Source organism: Podarcis vaucheri, assembly GCF_965113315.1.
Source record: "Podarcis vaucheri genome assembly, chromosome: 6".
NCBI classification, from domain to species: domain Eukaryota; kingdom Metazoa; phylum Chordata; class Lepidosauria; order Squamata; family Lacertidae; genus Podarcis; species Podarcis vaucheri.
The window spans coordinates 9,981,419-10,001,289 of record NC_138764.1 but is presented as its reverse complement, the minus strand read 5'-3'; the positions used below and the strand labels follow the sequence as shown (position 1 = coordinate 10,001,289).

The following is a 19,871-nucleotide window of genomic DNA, read 5'->3' as shown; positions in this document are numbered from 1 at the left end:
GTGGTGGTTAAGCTGTGTTAGTATAGCAAGCGCAGCAGAGTGGGAGGAAGGGGGTTGAAAAGAGAAGTCATGGAAGAGGAGGCCGGAAAGGTAGAAGAAGCCAGAACTATGGGAGGAGGGCAGAAAATAGGGCTAGTGTTGGGCTAAAAGGAAAGCACAGAAGGGGGAATAGGAAAGGGAGACGCCAGAGCCAGAGCAGAACTGGGTGCCTTTCATTTTCTTGGGCAATATTTGCATTCTTTGAAATGGAATTACAGTTTGCGGTAGAAAAAGATGGGATTAAAAGAGTGTTTTGCGCTCAGTTCCCCACATCCCCACATCCACCTCAAGTTATTGAGCAAGTTACTTGTTCTTTTTCATTAAGCCAGTGTTTCCCAACCGACGTTGCCTGGTGTGCCGTGGGAGGGAGGTGGGCGAGTCGGGCGGCGAGAGGCGGGGCGGCGGCGGCGAGGAGAGGCCGCCCAGCGCAGGGCTCTCGCCGTCTGCCTGCCTGGCTGCCTGCGTGGCGCTGACGTCACGGGGCTGTAACGTGCCCCACATAGGCACACGCGGGGCGGCGAGCGAGCTCCCTCCCACATCCCATCGCCGCTCGCTTCGGCCGGCCTACTGGGCTGTCGCAGGCGGAAGGCCTGCGCATGCACGAGGTTTTCGCGCCTTCGGGATTCCCTTCACGCCTTCCTCCTCCCGGGTCCTTGAGAGTGCGGGAAGCGGCAGCGCGAGACCGGCGTTGAGCCCGGTAGGTATTGCGCTTGCCAAGGCAGTCATTTGGGAAATGAAAACTTGCAAAGCAAGCAACCAGTTCAATCTGAAGTACGTGTATGCTTAATATCCTGTATCTGAAACCTGTTCTGCCCCCTCCCCCACACTTGGTGCCATTTTCATCTACACATGCAGCAGAGTAAGTTGACCCAGAATAGTACCAATTCAGATGGCAGAATGACAGTGCTGAATGCTTTCCCATGTAGAACAGTCCCTGCAAATAAAAACCTAGCATATTTGGAAGAGGGATGCTAGCCTAACCATTACCTTCTATGCTGTTACTATTTTTTTATTTTATTTTTACATAAGTAAAAAGTGACCTTTCCCCATCTGGCATGGTGGTGTGCCTCGAGATTTTTTTCATGAAACAAGTGTGCCTTTGCCCAAAAAAGGTTGGGAAACACTGCATTAAGCCATGATCCCATGGTGGCCATTTTGTGGTGGTGTCCACAATAGGTGCCCCCCAAAAAAATTTCTAAGAAAGTTGGTGAGCCCCAATATACTCCATACAAAATATGCTGCAGAAAATATGGACTATCCCGTCATGCCAGTGGGCTTTCCCTCACTTTGGTTGCACACATTAACAAAATGGGCAAGGAGGTTAAAGTTCTTAGGACGGCATTCATTCAGCCTTTAGGCAGGTTACATTGCCCTTGGAATCCATGGGCTATAGAAATATAAATGTCTCCTGGTATGCTTTGGGTAGGGACGCGGGTGGCGCTGTGGGTTAAACCACAGAGCCTAGAACTTGCCAATCAGAAGGTCGGCAGTTCGAATCCCTGCAACGGGGTGAGCTCCCGTTGCTCGGCCCCTGCTCCTGCCAACCTAGCAGTTCGAAAGTACGTCAAAGTGCAAGTAGATAAATAGGTACCACTCCGGCAGGAAGGTAAACGGCGCTTCCATGCGCTGCTCTGGTTTGCCAGAAGCGGCTTAGTCCTGCTAGCCACATGACCCGGAAGCTGTACGCCGGCTCCCTTGGCCACTAAAGCGAGATGAGCACCACAACCCCAGAGTCGTCCGCGACTGGACCTAATGGTCAGGGGTCCCTTTACCTTTACCTTTTTATGCTTTGGGTACAATTCACTGAGAACAATGGCTGCCCACCCTCCATTTCAATCAACTAATTTGTGAGGTAGAAGAGGTAGAATCAAATGCCCTTGAATCCTAATTTCATTTGTCAGTTTCGCAATGTGTCTCGCATGTTAATTGTTGTACCTCTTGTCATTTCCCATCTCCTTTAAAAGCCAAGACAGCATTTCTTTCTCCTAACAATACCTACTTACGTCTCTGCAAATGCTCCGAGATCAGCACCTTGTTGAGAAACACAAGGCAGGTGCTTCAGAAATAGTGTCATTATGACTGTAGCTGCAAAATGCTAATCACTAAGCCACAAGTACAGTTTGTTAGCCACATAATTTGCTGATTAAAGATGGAAGAGCAAAACTGACAAACAACCTCTGATGCTTTCTTCCCGTCAACAGGAAGTCACTAATATCTATGCTGCTGCCAAAAGATCAGAGTGTCCTTTAAATATATATATTTGAGCTCTTTTCAAGTGAGTCACTCAGTGATGTCATTTCAGCAAAGTACTCTCAGAAAGAGCAACAAAGAGTCCTCGTGTGAGAAGCCAGAGGCAGACCATACAGGTATGGCATATATACACCTGTCTCTAACAGGTGAGAGGCCTCTCTTAGGTGACCAGCCTCCAAGGGCCAAACAAGACACAAAGGACAATGCCTTTGTCCCTGCCCTGTTGACACAGCCAGTGGTGGCACCTGATATTTAAACTCAAAAAGTGTGTCCTCCTCTGCCATTATATTCGGGTACTTCTCATGCCAGCCCAGCTTATATATTGCTTTGGACAAGCGTATCACCAAGGAGAAAAGTACACAAAGCAATAGAGGGTGGCAAGGTAAGGCACAGGAGGGGGCAGATTAGGTTTGTTGCTTTATTTATTTAACAACTGACTACCTTGTCTTTGGTGTGTCTGTGGTTAAACCACAGAGCCTAGGGCTTGCCGATCAGAAGGTCGGCGGTTCGAATCCCCGTGACGGAGTGAGCTCCCGTTGCTCGGTCCCTGCTCCTGCCAACCTAGCAGTCCAAAAGCACGTCAAAGTGTAAGTAGATAAATAGGACCACTCTGGCGGGAAGGTAACCGGCGTTTCCGTGTGCTGCTCTGGTTCGCCAGAAGCGGCTTAGTCATGCTGGCCACATGACCTGGAAGCTGTACGCCAGCTCCCTCGGCCAATAAAGCGAGGTGAGCGTCGCATCCCCAGATGCACGCTCAACTGGACCTAATGGTCATGGGTCCCTTTACCTTGTCTTTCAGGGCATGCTTCTGGGATAGATCTCCCCTCACCCAGGCACAAAACGTGCTGCTAAAAAACAGAGGTCTGCTCACTCTGTACATAAATGGGGCAAACATGGGAACAAACAAATGCAACTGCCGTTCCCCCCCCCCCAACCACTGCGTTCCATTCGGCCCTTGTCTGTAGGCAATGAATGAACACAGGCATGAGAAATGAAGAAGTCAGCCATGACCCCTTCCATCATGTCAAGTTTGGCTCACCAATGATAAAACAGGGTTTATCATATTTACAGGACTGCCTCTCCTGGTATGCCCCGCAGAGGACCTTAAGGTCCATGAATAATCATAGTTTAGAGGTCCCGGGCCCTAAGGAAGTCATATTATCCTCCACCAGAGCCAGAGCCTTCTCAGTGATGGCTCCGACCTGGTGGAATGCTCTTTCCCATGAGACCAGAGCCCTGAAGGTTTTAACTTCCTTCCGCAGGGCCTGCAAGACAGAGCTATTCCGCCCATCTTTCAATTTGAACTTAGCCTGATCTTTTATTCCCCTTCCTTCCCTCCCCCTCCCCTTTTTATGAAGATTACCCGCTCTGGGATCCCACAGCTAATTCTCCCCTGGTCTCCTTGCTGGCTCAAATAGGACTAATTTAGCCAGCTAGCCCTGGTGATCACCTAATGTTTATTGGATGGATTTCCCCCCTAAATTGACTTTTGAATTCTAAATTTATTATTCACGTTTTATACTGTATTTTATGCTGTTTTTTGTTGCATCAATTAAGTGTTTTAAATTTGTTGTTAGCCGCCCTGAGCCTGGTATTCTGAACCGGGAAGGGCAGGGTATAAATAAAAAAATATTGTTATTTATTATTATTATATATGGTGCTTGAAGCCAGAGCTCTGGTACTTAAGACACCAACTCCCAAGCCAAAGACAGAGAGAATGAGATGCTTGCGACAAGCCTTGGGGACTTCTGGCTACACCAAGCTCTTGCTTCCTAGCTCTCCCCATTCCCTTCAGCGCTTCTCAAGGGGGACAGCCCCCCCGCAGAAAAAAGTATGATTTTTCATAAGCTGGTTTCCAATAGACTCTTATTAAAACTTTTTATGTTAAACTGAGTGGAGGGTGCTATGACAAAACAGTGGAAATCTCAGAACAAAGCACAGGTTTCGGTTTATTACTTGCAAGCGCCAAGGGCTGAAATAAAAATGAAAACAAAACTAGGCAGCACACACAAGTAGTTGGAGTCACTTTAAACCGCCCATGGAAGATACCGTGCTATTGGGATGAACAGTTTTAAATTCCAGGATTCTTCAGCACCTTCAGGAGCAAACGGTTGTGTCGGCGCTGGATAACGTAAGAGAAACTTCGTGGATTTAGATAAATACGAACACTTTGGAATTATTGAGCTGCCCAACATTAACCGACAGTGTCATTGCTATGTGGTCTTCACTGGAACACTCCTCCAGTGCTGTCTGTTCAAACAGGAAGATTATAGTACTCTGCAATGGAATACAGTTTCTCATGGAAATTTAGCTTCGAAAGCTACATTGCTTGTTCTACTCGTATAGCTTACCAAGCTTAGTAGCTCCCTCTGGTGGATAGTCAGGAAATTGACCCTCCGAAGGAACACTCACGGTGCGCCGCAGGCAACGCCCTTTGGAAGGCTCTGATGCCTGTTCCTGCCCTCCTTCCACAGCCATCTGCACATGAAAAAGACACAGGCAGGTTATAAATTTCTTGTTTTCAACATAAATTGCTGGAAGCAATCAAGAACTTTTCCTGCCCAGAATTAATGCCTAAATTCCATAGCACTGGTTGGCAAAACTGAGCGCTATTTAGATGATATCTGGACACATCTGCAATCTAGTTTTTTATTTGAAACCATGCATGGCAAAAGGAAGCAAGCATCACAATTCCACAGACAATGCAGTTTAAAGGTCCAAAGAAATCCTGTATTTCTCTGTTGCAGCAAAAACAAAAAGGGAATTGGGGCAGCATAAAGACTAATAGATTTTATCACAGCACAAACTTTTGTGGAGCAAAGTTCACTTTGTCAGATGTGCAATGCATCAAGTTATCGTTTCCAACTGTGTCTCGAAAAACTCTCCCAACTTTCTCCAATGCCCCCAGGGTTCCCCGCGCTCCCGCTATGAAACTGAATATATTAAAAAATGAGATAGGCAGGTGTAAGCCACTCTGTGGGTCAAAGCATCCCAGTGCCAGGGATGAAATCTGGGACCTTGTCTCTCTGACCAAGGGATGGTCTCTTTTGTGACAGTTATAAATTGCCCCAAGTGTACTTTCTGCTAACAAAGAGCTAGAGTGAAAGCAGAGAAAGACGTTGCAACAGGCATATCGTAATTTTGGGTGGGTGGGAAATGGGGACAGATGCTCAGCCAGGGGCACACAACCACCACCAATATGTTGACATGTATGGATTTAGTATGTTACATGTTCTCTCACATTAGTTGCAGTTTTCCTAACTGAAATTCACACTTTCAGCTCCGCTTTCTGCCCAGCTCCCATGATTGTTCTCCAGTTCCTCAGTCACAGAGTCCTACAAGCATAGTTATGTGTCTACGGACTCAGTTTGGGGGAGGGATAAAAAAAAAAAGTCCACTCTTCCTCCTTTAGGCATTGGAACAAATCATGCAATGCACTAAGAAAGATTTGGACAGCAAATTTCATTGGGCCAAGTATTTGTAAAACCAAGATCTGCAAGGTCATAAACCAGGAGTGGCACGCCTAAATTATGCAGTATCCCTGCTTGCCCCTCTTCCTTCTCATCAATCCTCTATTGTCAGCATAAGCATGCCTTGCTCCTAAGTTTCTGTTTTCAAGAAGGGAGACTTCACCCTCCAAAAAGCTCCAAGCCAGCTGATGGAGCAGTTCTGGTTGCCCAGCGCACAAATTCTACTTGGCCCTGTCAATTATTCATCCCCTGCACTTGCGAGTTTTTGCTGATATTTCCTTTCCAGCTGAACACTCTCATGACTGTGTCTGCAATTACCTTTTAAGATATGGCTAGAACGCAGCAGACTATCTCTCTATCCAGACACATCTAGAGAGATATATAAAATTTCTCATATTTGTGTATGTTCTCAATATTTTTGAAAGTTATTGGCTAGATTCCTTTTTCATTTGTAAAGTTTCTTTTTAAGTATTACATGGATGAGGCATCCACCTCTTTATGCCCGGTGTGGGAAACCTTTCTCAGCCCAAGAGAAGCTTCAAGGTGGGTAGAGCCTGAGCCAAACATGGGTGTCATAGCTGTCAACTTACAGATTTGAAAATAAGGGACCAGCAGCCTTGAAAATAAGGGATCAGCAGCCAAAATAAGGGATTTTGCGAGCACAGGTATGTTCAACTTCTGAGCCCCTCCAAGCCAAAGGCAGAAAGCCCAGCCAGCAGCCAAACGAAGCCTCAAGCGGTGGTTCCCACAGTGCAGCAGCCAGGCAAAGGGGATGCAGCAAGGGAAACCACCGTCACCTCTCCGCTGGGAAGCGCTGAGCAAAGGCGAGTCCCCAGGCAATGCGGCCGATTTGATTGGCACAAGGCATGCAAGCTCCACCCCCCAGTTGTTCTTAGACTTCTTATTGGGTGAGCAATGCAGCCAAGCAACACAGTTGGAGCCTCCCTCCTCCCTGGCTGGCAGGGAGGGAGGGAGAGGAGCTGCTTCCTTTGAAACCCGGGAAATTTAAGGGACATCATCAATAAGGGACAGCAGCGGCACACAGCGCTAGGATAAGGGACTTTCCCACCAAATAAGGGACGGTTGACATCTATCATGGGCGTGACCAGAGGAAAAGTAGGTGGAGCAAAGGATGCAAAACCCTTGCCTTTCCACAGGAGACCACGTTCCAGCAGACAAAAAAGGTCCACACCCACAAACACCCACCTACCCCTGACATTATCACACTCCTTAAGGACATAGCCAAGCCAGGCAAAAGCACTCAAGGAGGGTATGGAGCAGGGCTGGTGGAAGATGGGGCTTGGCCAGAGCATGCTTTACGCTCCCTCCGGAAAATTTAATGCAGAAGTCCATTGTCCTCTTACATATCTGAATAGTAACTGGATGTCCAGTGAACCCCGTATGGCTTATAGCTTACCAATAACCCCCTCTTACCTATTCCTCTCTAGTGACCTAAGTTTTTAACTGCCAACCTTCTCGAAGCTGATGAAAGAAGAGTGGTCCGAGTCTTTTTGTAACATGCTGATGGGAAACAAAGAGGGATAATTTGGCTGGAAAGGGGAATAACTTGGCCATAGAACAGCCACGCGTGTTTTGAGAAGAGAACTGGCCTTTCTGCTATTCTGATCTACAGGTAAGTTTGCTTTGGCTATATGTGCCAGAAGTACTGTATTTTTTGCTCTATAAGACGCACCAGACCACAAGACGCACCTAGTTTTTGGAGGAGGAAAACAAGAAAAAAAATATTCTGACTCTCAGAAGCCAGAACAGCAAGAAGGATCACTGCGCAGTGAAAGCAGCAATCCCTCTTGCTGTTCTGGCTTCTGGAATAGCTGCGCAGCCTGCATTCACTCCATAAGACGCACACACATTTCCCCTTACATTTTAGAAGGGAAAAGTGAGTCTTATAGAGCAAAAAATATGGTAATTCCCCAAGTGAGAAATCCTCGGCAAATGGTTTAGATAAAGCATAGAATTGTAGAGTTAAAAGGGACCCTGAGGATCATCTGGTCCCATCCCTTAAATGCATGAATATGCAGTTGTCCCATAGGGGATTAAACCTGCAACCTTGAATTATCAGCACCATATATCAACTCCTTTTCAGGATTCCCTGGTTCGTAAGTGGTATGCTCTTTCTAGGTGGCCGAAATAGTCAGATCTTACCTTTAGAACTACACTTAGTGCTAGTTTTATTGCCGGTATGATATAATGTGCTAGAGTGCAGGGATGAGATATGGCAGATGGGAGATTCAAGATCCTGCTCTGGAGCTTCAGGGCAAGTTAGTCTCCAAGCCAATCCTATCTCATAGTGACATGAGTTTAATTCCTGCTCTGAGCTTCTTGTAGAAAGGGCAGAATGCCAACATAACAGACTGATCTATTTTTTAAAATTGATTTTTATTGAAATTTTCAAATATACATTTCCATCACTGAATATCCAATCATTATAATTGTACATTCATCAACTTCCCCCCTTCCCCTTCCATGGTTCTTTGAATTTCCCCATAATTTCTGCATATTCTAACAAAAAATCCATTTAATTTAGTCCCCCCGTTATATCTCTTTATTATATGTTATACAGTGGTACCTCAGGTTATGTTACCTTCGGGTAACGTAAATTCGGATTGCGAACACGGCAAACCTGCAAGTGTATACTTCCGGCTTTTGCCGCGCATGCGTGCGCTGAAGTGCTTTGTGTGTGTGCAGAAGTGCTCTAACGCACCGTGCGTGTGCGCAGAAGTGGCGCCTCTGGATATGGAATTTTTGGGGTAAGTACGGACCCCCGGGACGAATTAAGTTCATATCCAGAAGGTCCACTCTATTGCTGAATTTACCTTAATCCTGCTAGTGTTTTCACTTGCTTACAATTATTTTCCAAATATTCCACACACAAAATCCACTCCTCTTTATATATTTGATCTTCTTGCTCTCTTATTCTGTTAGTTAGGCCTGCAGATTCTATCATTTGAAGCTGCCATTCTTCCTTCTTAGGAAGCTCTCTCACCTTCCACTTTTGGGCTAACAAAATCTGAGCTGCTGTAGTTGTGTACATAAATAAAAAACAAACAGACTGATCTAGTGCCAAGCAGAAAATTGAAGAGGAACATACAGTCCCCAGTCTCTAAATATGGTAAGTTAAAGAACAGAATTAGCAATTTTTTCTTAAAGGATTCCAAATGGGAGGGATGTAAAGGGGGGGAGGAGAACAACTTGTAATAACAGTGATGTAATGGACACTATCCAATAGGTTCCAGTCACACCCATTACTCAATGCAAGTACCATATTTACTTGCTGTATAGCAGGCATGTCCAACAGCTTGATCGCGATCTACTGGGTCGATCCTGGGACGCCCTGCTACTCAACCCCACAAAAAAAAAAGCTGAACAACTTTGGCTCCCGAAAAAAAGCTCTGGTCAATCCTCCAATGACAATGGGTAGATCACTGTCATTATTTTTACACTGTGAGTAGATCGCAGTCTCTTGGGAGCTGGACATGCCTGCTGTACAGCAACAACTAGCTATGAGCAGGGTGTTGGTAGAAAGGGCATTTTCATAACAATAAGTCATTGTTGTCTGAGTGCTGGGATAATGCAAGGCCCTGTCAACAGAAGGGCCACCTTGCAAAAAGAGGCATTCAGATCTCATGCAAGTATTGAGTAACATCTGCACAAAAATAAAAGCCTGTTGTCAGGGAAGGCCCATAAACCTCAGTTCTTATCAGAAGAATTTATCATACGCTAGCAAAGTCTTCAGCTGATTCTAGCACTTCCAACAAAAGGACTGATTCACATCCTTCTGGCACAGCAGCTGAAACAAACACCCAGTTATATCACTCAAGTTTTAAAGAAACTTCCCAATAATTGTTTTGAATGTAATTATATTCACAATTCTGCCCACTTAAAAATGCACTTTCCCCCTCTCCCGCTTGTAGGAAGGATGAGCATCTCTGTGGTTAGGCAACTTTCTCAGATTATTTTTTTGTATATAGATCACAAGACATCACACTGAACATAATCATATCTCATCTCTACTATGTTATGAGAGAAGATGATTTTGTTGTACAGTGGTGCCTTGCAAGACGAAATTAATTCGTTCCGCAAGTTTTTTCTTCTTGCGAGTTTTTCGTCTTGCGAAGCACGGTTTCCCATAGGAATGCATTGAAAATCAATTAATGCGTTCCTATGGAAACCGCTTGCCAGGCTGGCGGTGCAGAGAAGGGCTTTTCTCCCCACCGCAAGCCTTCAGGACAGGTACGGGAACAGAGGGGAAGGGGCGCAGCGCTTCTCCTCTGTTCCCGGGGCTTGCGGTGGGAGGAGGGTTTTTCCTCCCCACCGCCAACATTCATAACAGCATTCTGAATGTTGGCGGTGGGAAGGAAAACCCTCCTCCCACCGCAAGTCTTCAGGACAGCCATCCGAAGGCTGGCGCGGGGAGAAGGGCTTTCCGCCCCACCGCCAGCCTTCGGAGCAGCCTTCCGAAGGCTGGCGCGGGGAGAAGGGCTTTCCGCCCCACCGCCAGCCTTCGGAGCAGCCTTCCGAAGGCTGGCGCGGGGAGAAGGGCTTTTCTCCCCACCGCCAGCCTTCGGAGGAGCCTTCCAAAGGCTGGTGCGGGGAGAAGGGCTTTTCTCCCCACCGCCAGCCTTCGGAGGAGCCTTCCGAAGGCTGGTGCGGGGAGAAGGGCTTTCCGCCCCACTGCCAACCTTCGGAGGAGCCTTCCAAAGGTTGGCTGGGGGAGAAGGGCTTTTCTCCCCACCGCCAGCCTTCGGAGGAGCCTTCCGAAGGCTGGCGCGGGGAGAAGGGCTTTCCGCCCCACCGCCAGCCTTCGGAGGAGGTCCGAGGACAGTGGGGAAGACGCGCTGCGCTTCCCCGCTGTCCCGGAGATTTCCCTATGGCCTTTCGTCTTGCGAAGGAAGCCCATAGGGAAATTCGTTTTGCGAAGCGCCTCCAAAACGGAAAACCCTTTCGTCTAGCGGGTTTTCCGTCTTGCGAGGCGTTCGTCTTGCAGGGCACCACTGTATTTACTTCATGTTTAATATGTGATGTGAGAAATCACCGTGAACAACCATAAACTGTGTGGGTGGGTTCAAAATGTGCATGCTTATGCCAACCCATCACATTTACCTATGCCTGAAAGGTAGACCGAAAAATACTCAGTAGTGGCAAATCAGTGCCTTAACATTTATATGCTACTTCTGAATACTCAGTGGTTTACACATTTATCACAGAGCGAGTGGGTCTGAGGGAGAGTTAGCTTGTCTAAGGCAGCCCAGGGAGTCCACAGCTCTTGAGCTTAAGACCAGGCTTCCTCATCCTTGGCCCTCCAGATGTTTTTGGCCTACAACTCCCGTGATCCCTAGCTAGCAGGACCAGTGGTCAGGGATGATGGGAATTGTAGTCCAAAACATCTGGAGGGCCGAGGTTGAGGAAGCCTGGCTTAGACTCAGCCATTGTGCTGTGGTTATCTTCCAGCATGAGACTGTGTAATTAAAAATTATGAGTCTCTCAACTCACCTGCAGTCCTGTATGGTAATTACTTTACTAGTAATTACTAGATTGACCAGCTGACCTAAAAAATCCAGATTAAGTTTGGGAGGCGGGGTGTGTGTGTGTGTGCTTGCATTTTTAGGTGAATTGCCAAGAAAGCAAGGGCAACGCAGGATTTTCTTCAGTTGAATACTTTAGGTCAGGGGTGGGGAAGCTTTCTGACTCCATGGGCCAGATCCTTATCAGGATGCACCACATTTTACATGTGTGTGGTCTTGCTTGGGAACTGTAGCACAAGGTGGTTGTGGAAGTGCCGAGCATATGGCTAGCAAAGTGCTTATTTCTCCTCTCCCCTGGGTGTGTGTTAAAAACAGGCTTATTCTTGGGGCTGAGGGTGCACGTTCCCGGCTGGGTTCAACCTTCACTCTTCAGCTGTCAAAAAGGAGTTAAATCCTGCTGCACTGGCAACGCACGCCTGTTCCCAGCAGGGGGCAGGCATGCACAACCGAAGTAAGTATGCCCTTTCCTCACAAGTATCAGATGGGGAGAAGAGCAGCCTTTGCTTTCAGTTGCCTAGACAACATCTGGGGGCTGCTTCCTTTGGTGGTGTGTGCCTATTCTCAGTAGGATACAGGTGTGCACAGACAAACTGAGCAGAATTTAACTCCAATCCATCAACTGTCAAGCTGGGAATAGGTACCTGCTGTCGATAAAGCAATCAGTTGATTGACAGGTAACATGGCTTGGGAAATATGGCTTCCTGGGGCAACGAGCCCCTGGCTGGCCAAGGCTGGCTGCAGGCTAGACGTTTCCTAGCATTGCTGCAAGACAAGGGTGGAAAACCTTTGGTTTTCCAGTTGTTGCTGAACAACTCCTCCCATCAGCCCCAGCTGCCACAGCCAATGGCCAAGGATGATGGGAAATGTAGCTCAGCAACTTCTGGAAAGCCAAGAAACATCTGGAAAGCCAAGAAGATCTGGAAAGCCAAGGAGATCTGGAAAGCCAAGAAGATCAAACCTCTCCATTCTGAAGGAAATCAGCCCTGAGTGCTCACTGGAAGGACAGATCCTAAAGCTGAGGCTCCAATACTTTGGCCACCTAATGAGAAGAAAAGACTCCCTGGAAAAGACCCTGATGCTGGGAAAGATGGAGGGCACAAGGCAAAGGGGATGACAGAGGATGAGATGGTTGGACAGTGTTCTCGAAGCTACCAGCATGAGTTTGACCAAACTGCAGGAGGCAGTGGAAGACAGGAGTGCCTGCCGTGCTCTGGTCCATGGGGTCACGAAGAGTTGGACAGGACTAAACGACAATATCTGGAGGGGCAATGGTTCCTCATCCCTCCATAAAAGCTAGGTCACGGTTTGACTGAGTGTGTCATCTGTATTTGGGCTTGTGATTTAGCTCTGCCCAGACAATTCACAAGCAAGGTTTATCCTATGGTTTACTGTTTGTGGTTTGTCTGGAGAGAGCTAAATCAGGAGCCTGGGTTCAGACGACACACTAAGCCAAACTATGGCCTAGCTCAGCTCAACGAAAAAACAACTGGAGATGGAACTAACTGGCCACAATCTCCTCTTTGGAAGTCCACACTTTTGCTTGTTTGCACTAAGTTGTGGTTGGTTTAGCATTACATGCAAAGTGGGATTTTGTTGTTTTTTGCTGCAATGGATGGAGAAGGCCATTGCTCCTCTGAAAGAATGTAACACCCAGAAATCATGATGATGTTAAAATGCTACAAGCACTTGCTTAGATGTAGGTTCTTTAACACCTATGAATAATGCACCCAGTGAATCCCTGCGGATCAAATCACCATAATACTGTCTTCTCCCTCTCCTTCCTGCACATACAATAGATTTATAATTTAGAGTAACAGCATTTGCAACCGCTCTGAGCAATCTGTGTCAGTAACACCTCATCACAACTGTAGAATTAGCAAACAGCTGTCACAAAGTATATAGTTAACCTCTACAGATGACCCCAAAGAGGACTACAAACAGATCTGGAAGCACTGCTCCATCTAACAACATGCGAAAACATTCAGCCATCAAGCTCAGCTTCTTTTCATCTGCTGAAATACACTGGAGCCATTCAACTCGCCTTTATTCATAAATATTGATAGATGTGAAAAAATTCATTTTGATACTGCTGCACAGATTTTTCAAACACCCATAAATGCAAGGAAACAGCAACGTGCACAGGACGATCACTGGACATTAGAGGTGATGTGAATGGAGGCCGTTTTACACAGCTATAAAAACATGCACATTGCCTGTAGCTTTGAGCGCAAAAGAGGAGGAACAGAATTCTGGTGAAACGAAAGAATGGATTCAAATAAAAGTTTCTCCGTGTTTAACTGCTTCGTACTACAATAGGAATCATCATCTCTGCCTGCTCCCACCCATCTCAACTCCGTCTCTGAAAGGCTCGTGCTTCATAATACCAACATGGTTTTGGGGTGATTTCCAACTTACGCTGCTTGGTCATTTGATTTATATCCCACTCTTCTTTCCCCCAAAGGAGCCCAAGGATATGCCACTGGCTGCAACCACCTGTACCCCAGGGAACCCACTTTGCTCAACTTAGCCCCGCCTGATGGACAACTTGATTCCAAGGGCTGGTTTGCCATGATCCTGTCACCTGTTGGGATGCAGACATCCAGTGAACCCCAACAGCAAGGAAAATTTATTGCTGGACAAAACTAAAAACTGGAAGCAGGTGTTTCAAATAGATTTGATAAAGTGTACTGTTTTCATTCAATGTCGCATCTCCTTGAATTGCTTAGACACATTAAAGGACATACACCTTCCATGTTTTAATACAATACTGTGACACCCCCCCCCCCCGTATTTGGAACCAGGGTGGAATCTACACGCATATAAAAAATGTTCTGAACATTTTTTTAAAGCGCTTTTTAAAAATGCATTGCATTTTCCATAAGGCTCACCATCACCATCTAGAGTCACATTATATATTGCACTTTAAACACACTTAAAATGTTTTATTTGCAGCTGTATAATTGAGTCCCAGGTCAAGCAGGTCATAGTGCTTTAAAAAAAAAAAAAGGAAACCAGACATGACATGACATAAACCTATTCCTTCTGAAGGAAGTTAAAAATGTTTTTCAAGTTGAATATTTTCTCTGATTTACTTAAGGCAACAACTCTTGTGGTCATTTTTTCTTGGGATATTTTAAGTGAAAATGTAATGATATTCTTTTTGAAAAGCGGCCATGCCCCTGTAAATGAGAGTCATAAAGAAACCTCCACGATCTCTTTCTTTCTTCCTTCCTTTTTCTTTTTTTCTGGATTTTGCCAGACTTTCTGTTCTTACTTTGCATCTGTGTCAATGACAATATGATGTAACTCAAAATAGGAAAGTTTTAACGCCTCTTGCAAATTTTGCCTCGACAATAAATAGATTCTTATTTTGCTGTTTAAACTTCTGACTTTAAAAAAAGAGATTCATTTGTGATAGCTGATCAACTGACAAACCAGTTCTGAAGGCTAGGGCTCCCAGACAACATGGACAGCCATTCAAATATTTCCCATATAATTATACATGATCCTCTAGTTTAAAACTTGGGGCCTTTTAAGTACGACAAACAACTTAGCTAACCCACAGCTGAGAATTTCAAAATTATTTTTTGAAGAACATTGCAGTTTCTTGATAAGACTATTCTGTAAAATCAGATAATTTCCTCTAAAAGGGGTTTGTACATGATTACCCATCTACCCTTGCATACTGAAAAGTCCAGGGAGACACTGGAAACATTTTAGGTACCAACAATTCATGAATGACAGTAGTGAAGTCCAACAGATGTCCACTGTTATGCCAAATGCAGCCGAGAACATGACCCAAAATTATCTTCTGAACACTCAGTGTGCAAAGAATTCTTAAAGCAAACGAAGATGGAAAAGTGCTTAATTAGACTAGAACACAATACAGGATCAAATGCAGATGGTTCTGTTTAGCAGTCTCTGAGCCCGCTAAAAACTCCCATCTTTTTACTTCTTGAACTGCAATGTTTAGCCCTTACATTTGAGATTTTCTATGAATCAGGGAAACAGGGAGAGTGTGATGTTACGGGGAACTGCAGGTGCAGCCGTCCAAACCATTATGCTAAATACAGACACCGCGGAGAGGCAGAAACCATACGGACACTTTTCTCCTTCTGCCCAGTCCAAATATCCTTGCACAGCAGTACTGCTTACACAAGGATTCTGTATCCTTGTGTAGCCTGCTGAGAGAGTGATACTGCTGCTGATCAATGAACTCTACTCAGGAGGTAAGTTTAGAAAGGGCCAGAGTTCAAAAAGTTTGAGCAACCCTGCATTAAGTGCATGAAGTTATAGGGAAAAGGGAAAGTTTCAAAAGCTATTTATAAAGCTTCCTGAAGGATGATTATTTCCATTCACGAGAATAAAAGATTTTCCCCACTACACATGCAAGACAAATAGAAGCTATTCAAGTGCCATTGTGGTCCAAAACTGCTAAGACAAAGGGAGTTCTTGCATAGTTTTTCTCTCACCTCCTTCTCTTTGTTCAGCAGCACAAGTTGGCTGTCCGTCAGAATGGAATACTTGGTCTCCCATATTATAGTTTCCGAATCAGGGGACTGGCCACAAGACAGCCTGTGGGTTGGTGGTCCTTTCACGTCTGTGGGGGGAAAAGGAGCAATATTAAAACATTTTAATCATTTTGCTGTTTGTGGTAGAAATTACACAGCTGAGTCTTATGTTAAAAGAGTTTAGTTATCAGATTAACAGCAATCTTATGCATGTTTAATCACAAATACATTCCACTAAGTCCAACGGAGTTTAGGATTGCACCCCACATCCCAAAAAAATGATGCTATGGAGCAATTTCACTGTCGCATTAAAAAAAACAACAAAGTTAGCAGTTTGAAAACTATTCCCGATGGACAGAATGCTAAACCATTCAGTTCCGCTTCTACAGAATCCCAAACTTCTTGTTTTGTATGAATCAGAGATCTGTCCTGCTCTGTGGCAAGATTTTGGGCACGTTCAGGCTGAATGCAAACAGACAGCAAAGCTTCAACAGACAAATAAACAGAGAATGAGCCCTGTAATAGCAGCAGCTGCATCCCAACTGCTAGCCCTGCCTGCAGTGGAAAATGCCTTTTCAGTTAAATGGACCCAGCCAAATGCAATAGTCTTGTATTTCAATGGGGCAGCGTTGGTATGTGGGTGTGGTAGTAATCTGGGTTAGAGGATGATAATGCAACATCCTTGGGCTGCAGGGAAACTTTCAGAGTCACTTCTGGGGTTCCTCCTTCATGTCATCCCCCCCCCCCCGCAGAAGGAATCTGACTCCAGGGTCAAGACATATCATGACTTTATCACAAACTCTGGTGAGTTGAACAAGTACTTTTCCTTTCTTTTTACCCATGGTGTGAAGTTGGCTTGTTTTGAATCTAACCAGGATGTGCATACAAACCAGAGATTGTGGTTTATCACAACAGCAAACCAAGGTTCTGTGAAACACAGGAAAACTGCTCCTCCTGGCTACACACGAGGACAGAGGAAGCAGGGTAAGTAAGCATTATGTTTCTCACTGGTTGATTCCAATTACAGTGGTTCCTCTGGTTACAAACTGAATCCATTCCGGAGGTTTGTTTGTAACCGGAAACCGTTCTTATCCTGAGACATGCTTTCGCTGATGGCGTCTCCCGCTGCGGGTGTGCCTTTGGCGCGTGATTTCCGCTCACATCCTGGGGCAAAGTTTGCAACCAGGAGCAGCTACTTCTGGGTTAGCAGAGCTCGTAACCCGAAGCGTGCCTAACCAGAGGTACCACTGTAGTACACATAGTACTAAACCACCCATCAGCTTACTGAGAAGCTAAAAACCATAGCAATGGCAATACAGTATCCGCAGCACTATCTAAACAAGCTGCATTCAAGAACAAAAAACAAAAATAATCCCGAAAAGCCTTCTGACAACTTATCAGCAGGTATTAAGCCTTTATAGCAGTTAATTCAACAGAGCAGGGTCAGGATGAGTATATACCTGTACAGTGGTGCCCCGCAAGACGAATGCCTCGCAAGACGGAAAACTCGCTAGACGAAAGAGTTTTCCGTTTTGGAGGTGCTTCGCAAAACGAATCTCCTATGGGCTTGCTTCGCAAGACGACAATGTCTTGCGAGTTCCTGCTGGTTTTTTCCCTTCCCCCCCTTTTTCTAAGCCGCTAAGCCGCTTATCAGCTGATCCGATCAGCAGATAAGCCGCTAAAAGCCGCTAAAAGCGCTAATCCGCTAATCCGTCAATGGGCTTGCTTCGCAAGATGAAAAAACCGCTAGACGAAGAGAATCACAGAACGGATTCTTTTCGTCTTGCAAGGCACCACTGTATACCTCCAGGAGCATCTCCACCCCCATCCCCCGTCGAGCCCAAACACTGAGGTCCAGCTCTGAGGGCCTTCTGGTGGTTCCCTCACTGCAATAAGTGAGGTTACAGGGAACCAGGCAGAGGGCCTTTTGGTAGTCATGCCCACCCTGTGAAATGCCCTTCCCAGCAAATGTCAAACAGATAAACAGCTATGTGATTTTTAAAAGACATCTGAAGGCAGCCCTGTTTATGGAAGTTTTTAGTGCTTGGTGTTGTATTGTGTTTTTACTATTTTTTGTTGGGAGCCGCCCAGAGTGGCTGGGGCAACCCAGTCAGATAGGAATAATAATGATGACGATAATTAATTTCCCCATAAACAGGAAACAGCTGCTCTTTTCTTAGTTGGAAATATAAAGGTGTGTGGTGGCCATGTGGCTAAGCTTTCACCTACTTCTGTACACAAGTTACAATCTTGCTATGGGATCTCTATAACACCAACCAAGAATCATTGAAGGCACTGACTCTGTTGAGATGTAATGGGGAACCACATTATCTCCCCTACAAGAATGAGCCAAAGCAAGCTTCAGATTTGCATGCTTCTCCTCACTCTTGTTCCTTTTTCTGTGAAGGCACTTAAACTCCTTCCCACTGCAATGCTTTTATTTTAAAACCACAGTTCTCACTGATGTCTGAACTCAGGAAACGGTGGTTTGCTTATGGTCTGAGAACAAGCCATGATCTAAAAAAAGGAGAAGCTTGTTCCAGCCATCGTCTACAATCACAAAATGGGGGTTATGAAACCTAAAAAGGAAAAAAGGTAGGCTATTGAGACTGAAGGAACTATAAGACAGACACAGTGGTTGGCTGCCACTGAAAACAAAACAAGGAAAAAATGAATGTATCTTAGTTTTCAAAGCATCATTACAAAGTATTCCGAAAGGTCAGAGCTATGATTCGTTTCTACAGAAGTGTTTCGCAAAAAGCAGAAGTGATATTTAAGCAAACCTTCACCACTAGGTGGTGGTGAATCCACACCCACAGCAACTCTGGTTTCTAGGAAGTACGTACAGGAAAAATACAGAAATAAACATTACCGGGTGACCCTGAAAACAATGTTAAGTAATTCAAAAGCATTGAGAGCCACGCTCCTCTTATTTTGGGCCTTCTACTTCCTGCTATATTGCCAGCTGGTAGTGTTTAAACCCCGTCCCACTGCAATGCCTTTGTTTCCCAGTGCACAAAGTCCCTGCACAAGCCTTCAAAGTTCTGGTCCTTACTTCTAAAATTGACTTACCTATCCTGTTACTCTTAATTGCACAACTTACTTTCACCCCCCCGCCCCTTTCTGAGCCTTTATCCCATATCTCTATTTCCTTAAAAAAACCCCAAACCCTTTTAAAACATGGCCTTCCCTGACCCACTGCAGACTCAATGCTCGTCCCTCCACTGGCATGACACCAGCAATGTTGGCACCACCAGTGCTTTCAGGACTAGGTTCCTCCAATGGGATAAACTGCAGATTATGGAGCATGATGAAGGGCAGGGCTAAGAGTCCTTTATAAATGAACCCAGCAGCTAGGCAGGAGGAAAGAGAAAGAAGACAAGCTCCAGGGAAGGAGAACTAACAGGACCCAGGAAGTATGAAGTGGGTATGGAGGAAGATTGCATTAGTGTATGAGGCCAGCATGCAAGTCCTGAGTGGGCCAACCCTACTTTTGCAGAGGAAATAATTGGTACTAGCTCCCTTCACTTTAATGGGAGGAAGCTGGGAGCTTAACCCCTTAGCTCCCAACAGTCTGATTGGAAGAGGCAGGAGTGCTGATCTCAGAACCCCATTTGAGACAGATGGTCACCCCCGTAATATACAGGAAGTGCCCCTAATTTCAGTGCAGAACCTGAGGTCAGACAAGTGGGGCAGGGGGACAGGGGTGTCTCATCAAAGCTCCAAGGGAAGACAAGGCAGGCTCAGTATGCCTGGTCCAGAGAATCCCTTTGTCAGGCGTACATGCAGGAGCCCGGGCCTCTGACCGGTAAGGCGTCGCAGGACTGGGGCTTTCCTAAGAGGCAAGGCACAGCTGCACAGGTGAGGCTGATTGGTAACTCATAGCACCTGGTGGCAAGAGCAGGAAAGGGATATAAGCTCAGCATTTCCCTTTGGCTCTTTGCCACAGCAACACGCTTCCTGTCTTGACTCCTTGCTTGCTGATCCTCGGACCCTTGGCTTCTTGACTCCCGGCTCCCAGACCCTTGGCTTCCTGATTCCCATTCCTGCTCCCATCC

The 19,871-nt window shown here is 45.8% G+C and overlaps 1 protein-coding gene and 1 long non-coding RNA gene across 9 annotated transcripts in view; one reads left to right on the top strand and one right to left on the bottom strand.

The window, feature by feature from the left end:
• Window positions 1-19,871, bottom strand: part of RASAL2 (RAS protein activator like 2) — a 236,858-nt gene that overhangs the window by 123,120 nt on the left and 93,867 nt on the right. For all 8 annotated transcript variants that reach the window (XM_082229010.1, XM_082229011.1, XM_082229012.1 and 5 more), the window contains exons 2-3: window positions 15,775-15,902; window positions 4,641-4,767 (exon numbers count right to left, since the gene is read on the bottom strand). In XM_082229010.1, coding sequence (XP_082085136.1) covers window positions 4,641-4,767; window positions 15,775-15,902 — 255 coding nt within the window. The remainder of the gene's footprint in view (window positions 1-4,640; window positions 4,768-15,774; window positions 15,903-19,871) is intronic.
• LOC309535753 lies at window positions 8,300-14,052 on the top strand. The gene is made up of 2 exons (XR_014221385.1): window positions 8,300-8,889; window positions 13,764-14,052. It is a non-coding gene; the product is annotated as an uncharacterized lncRNA (long non-coding RNA).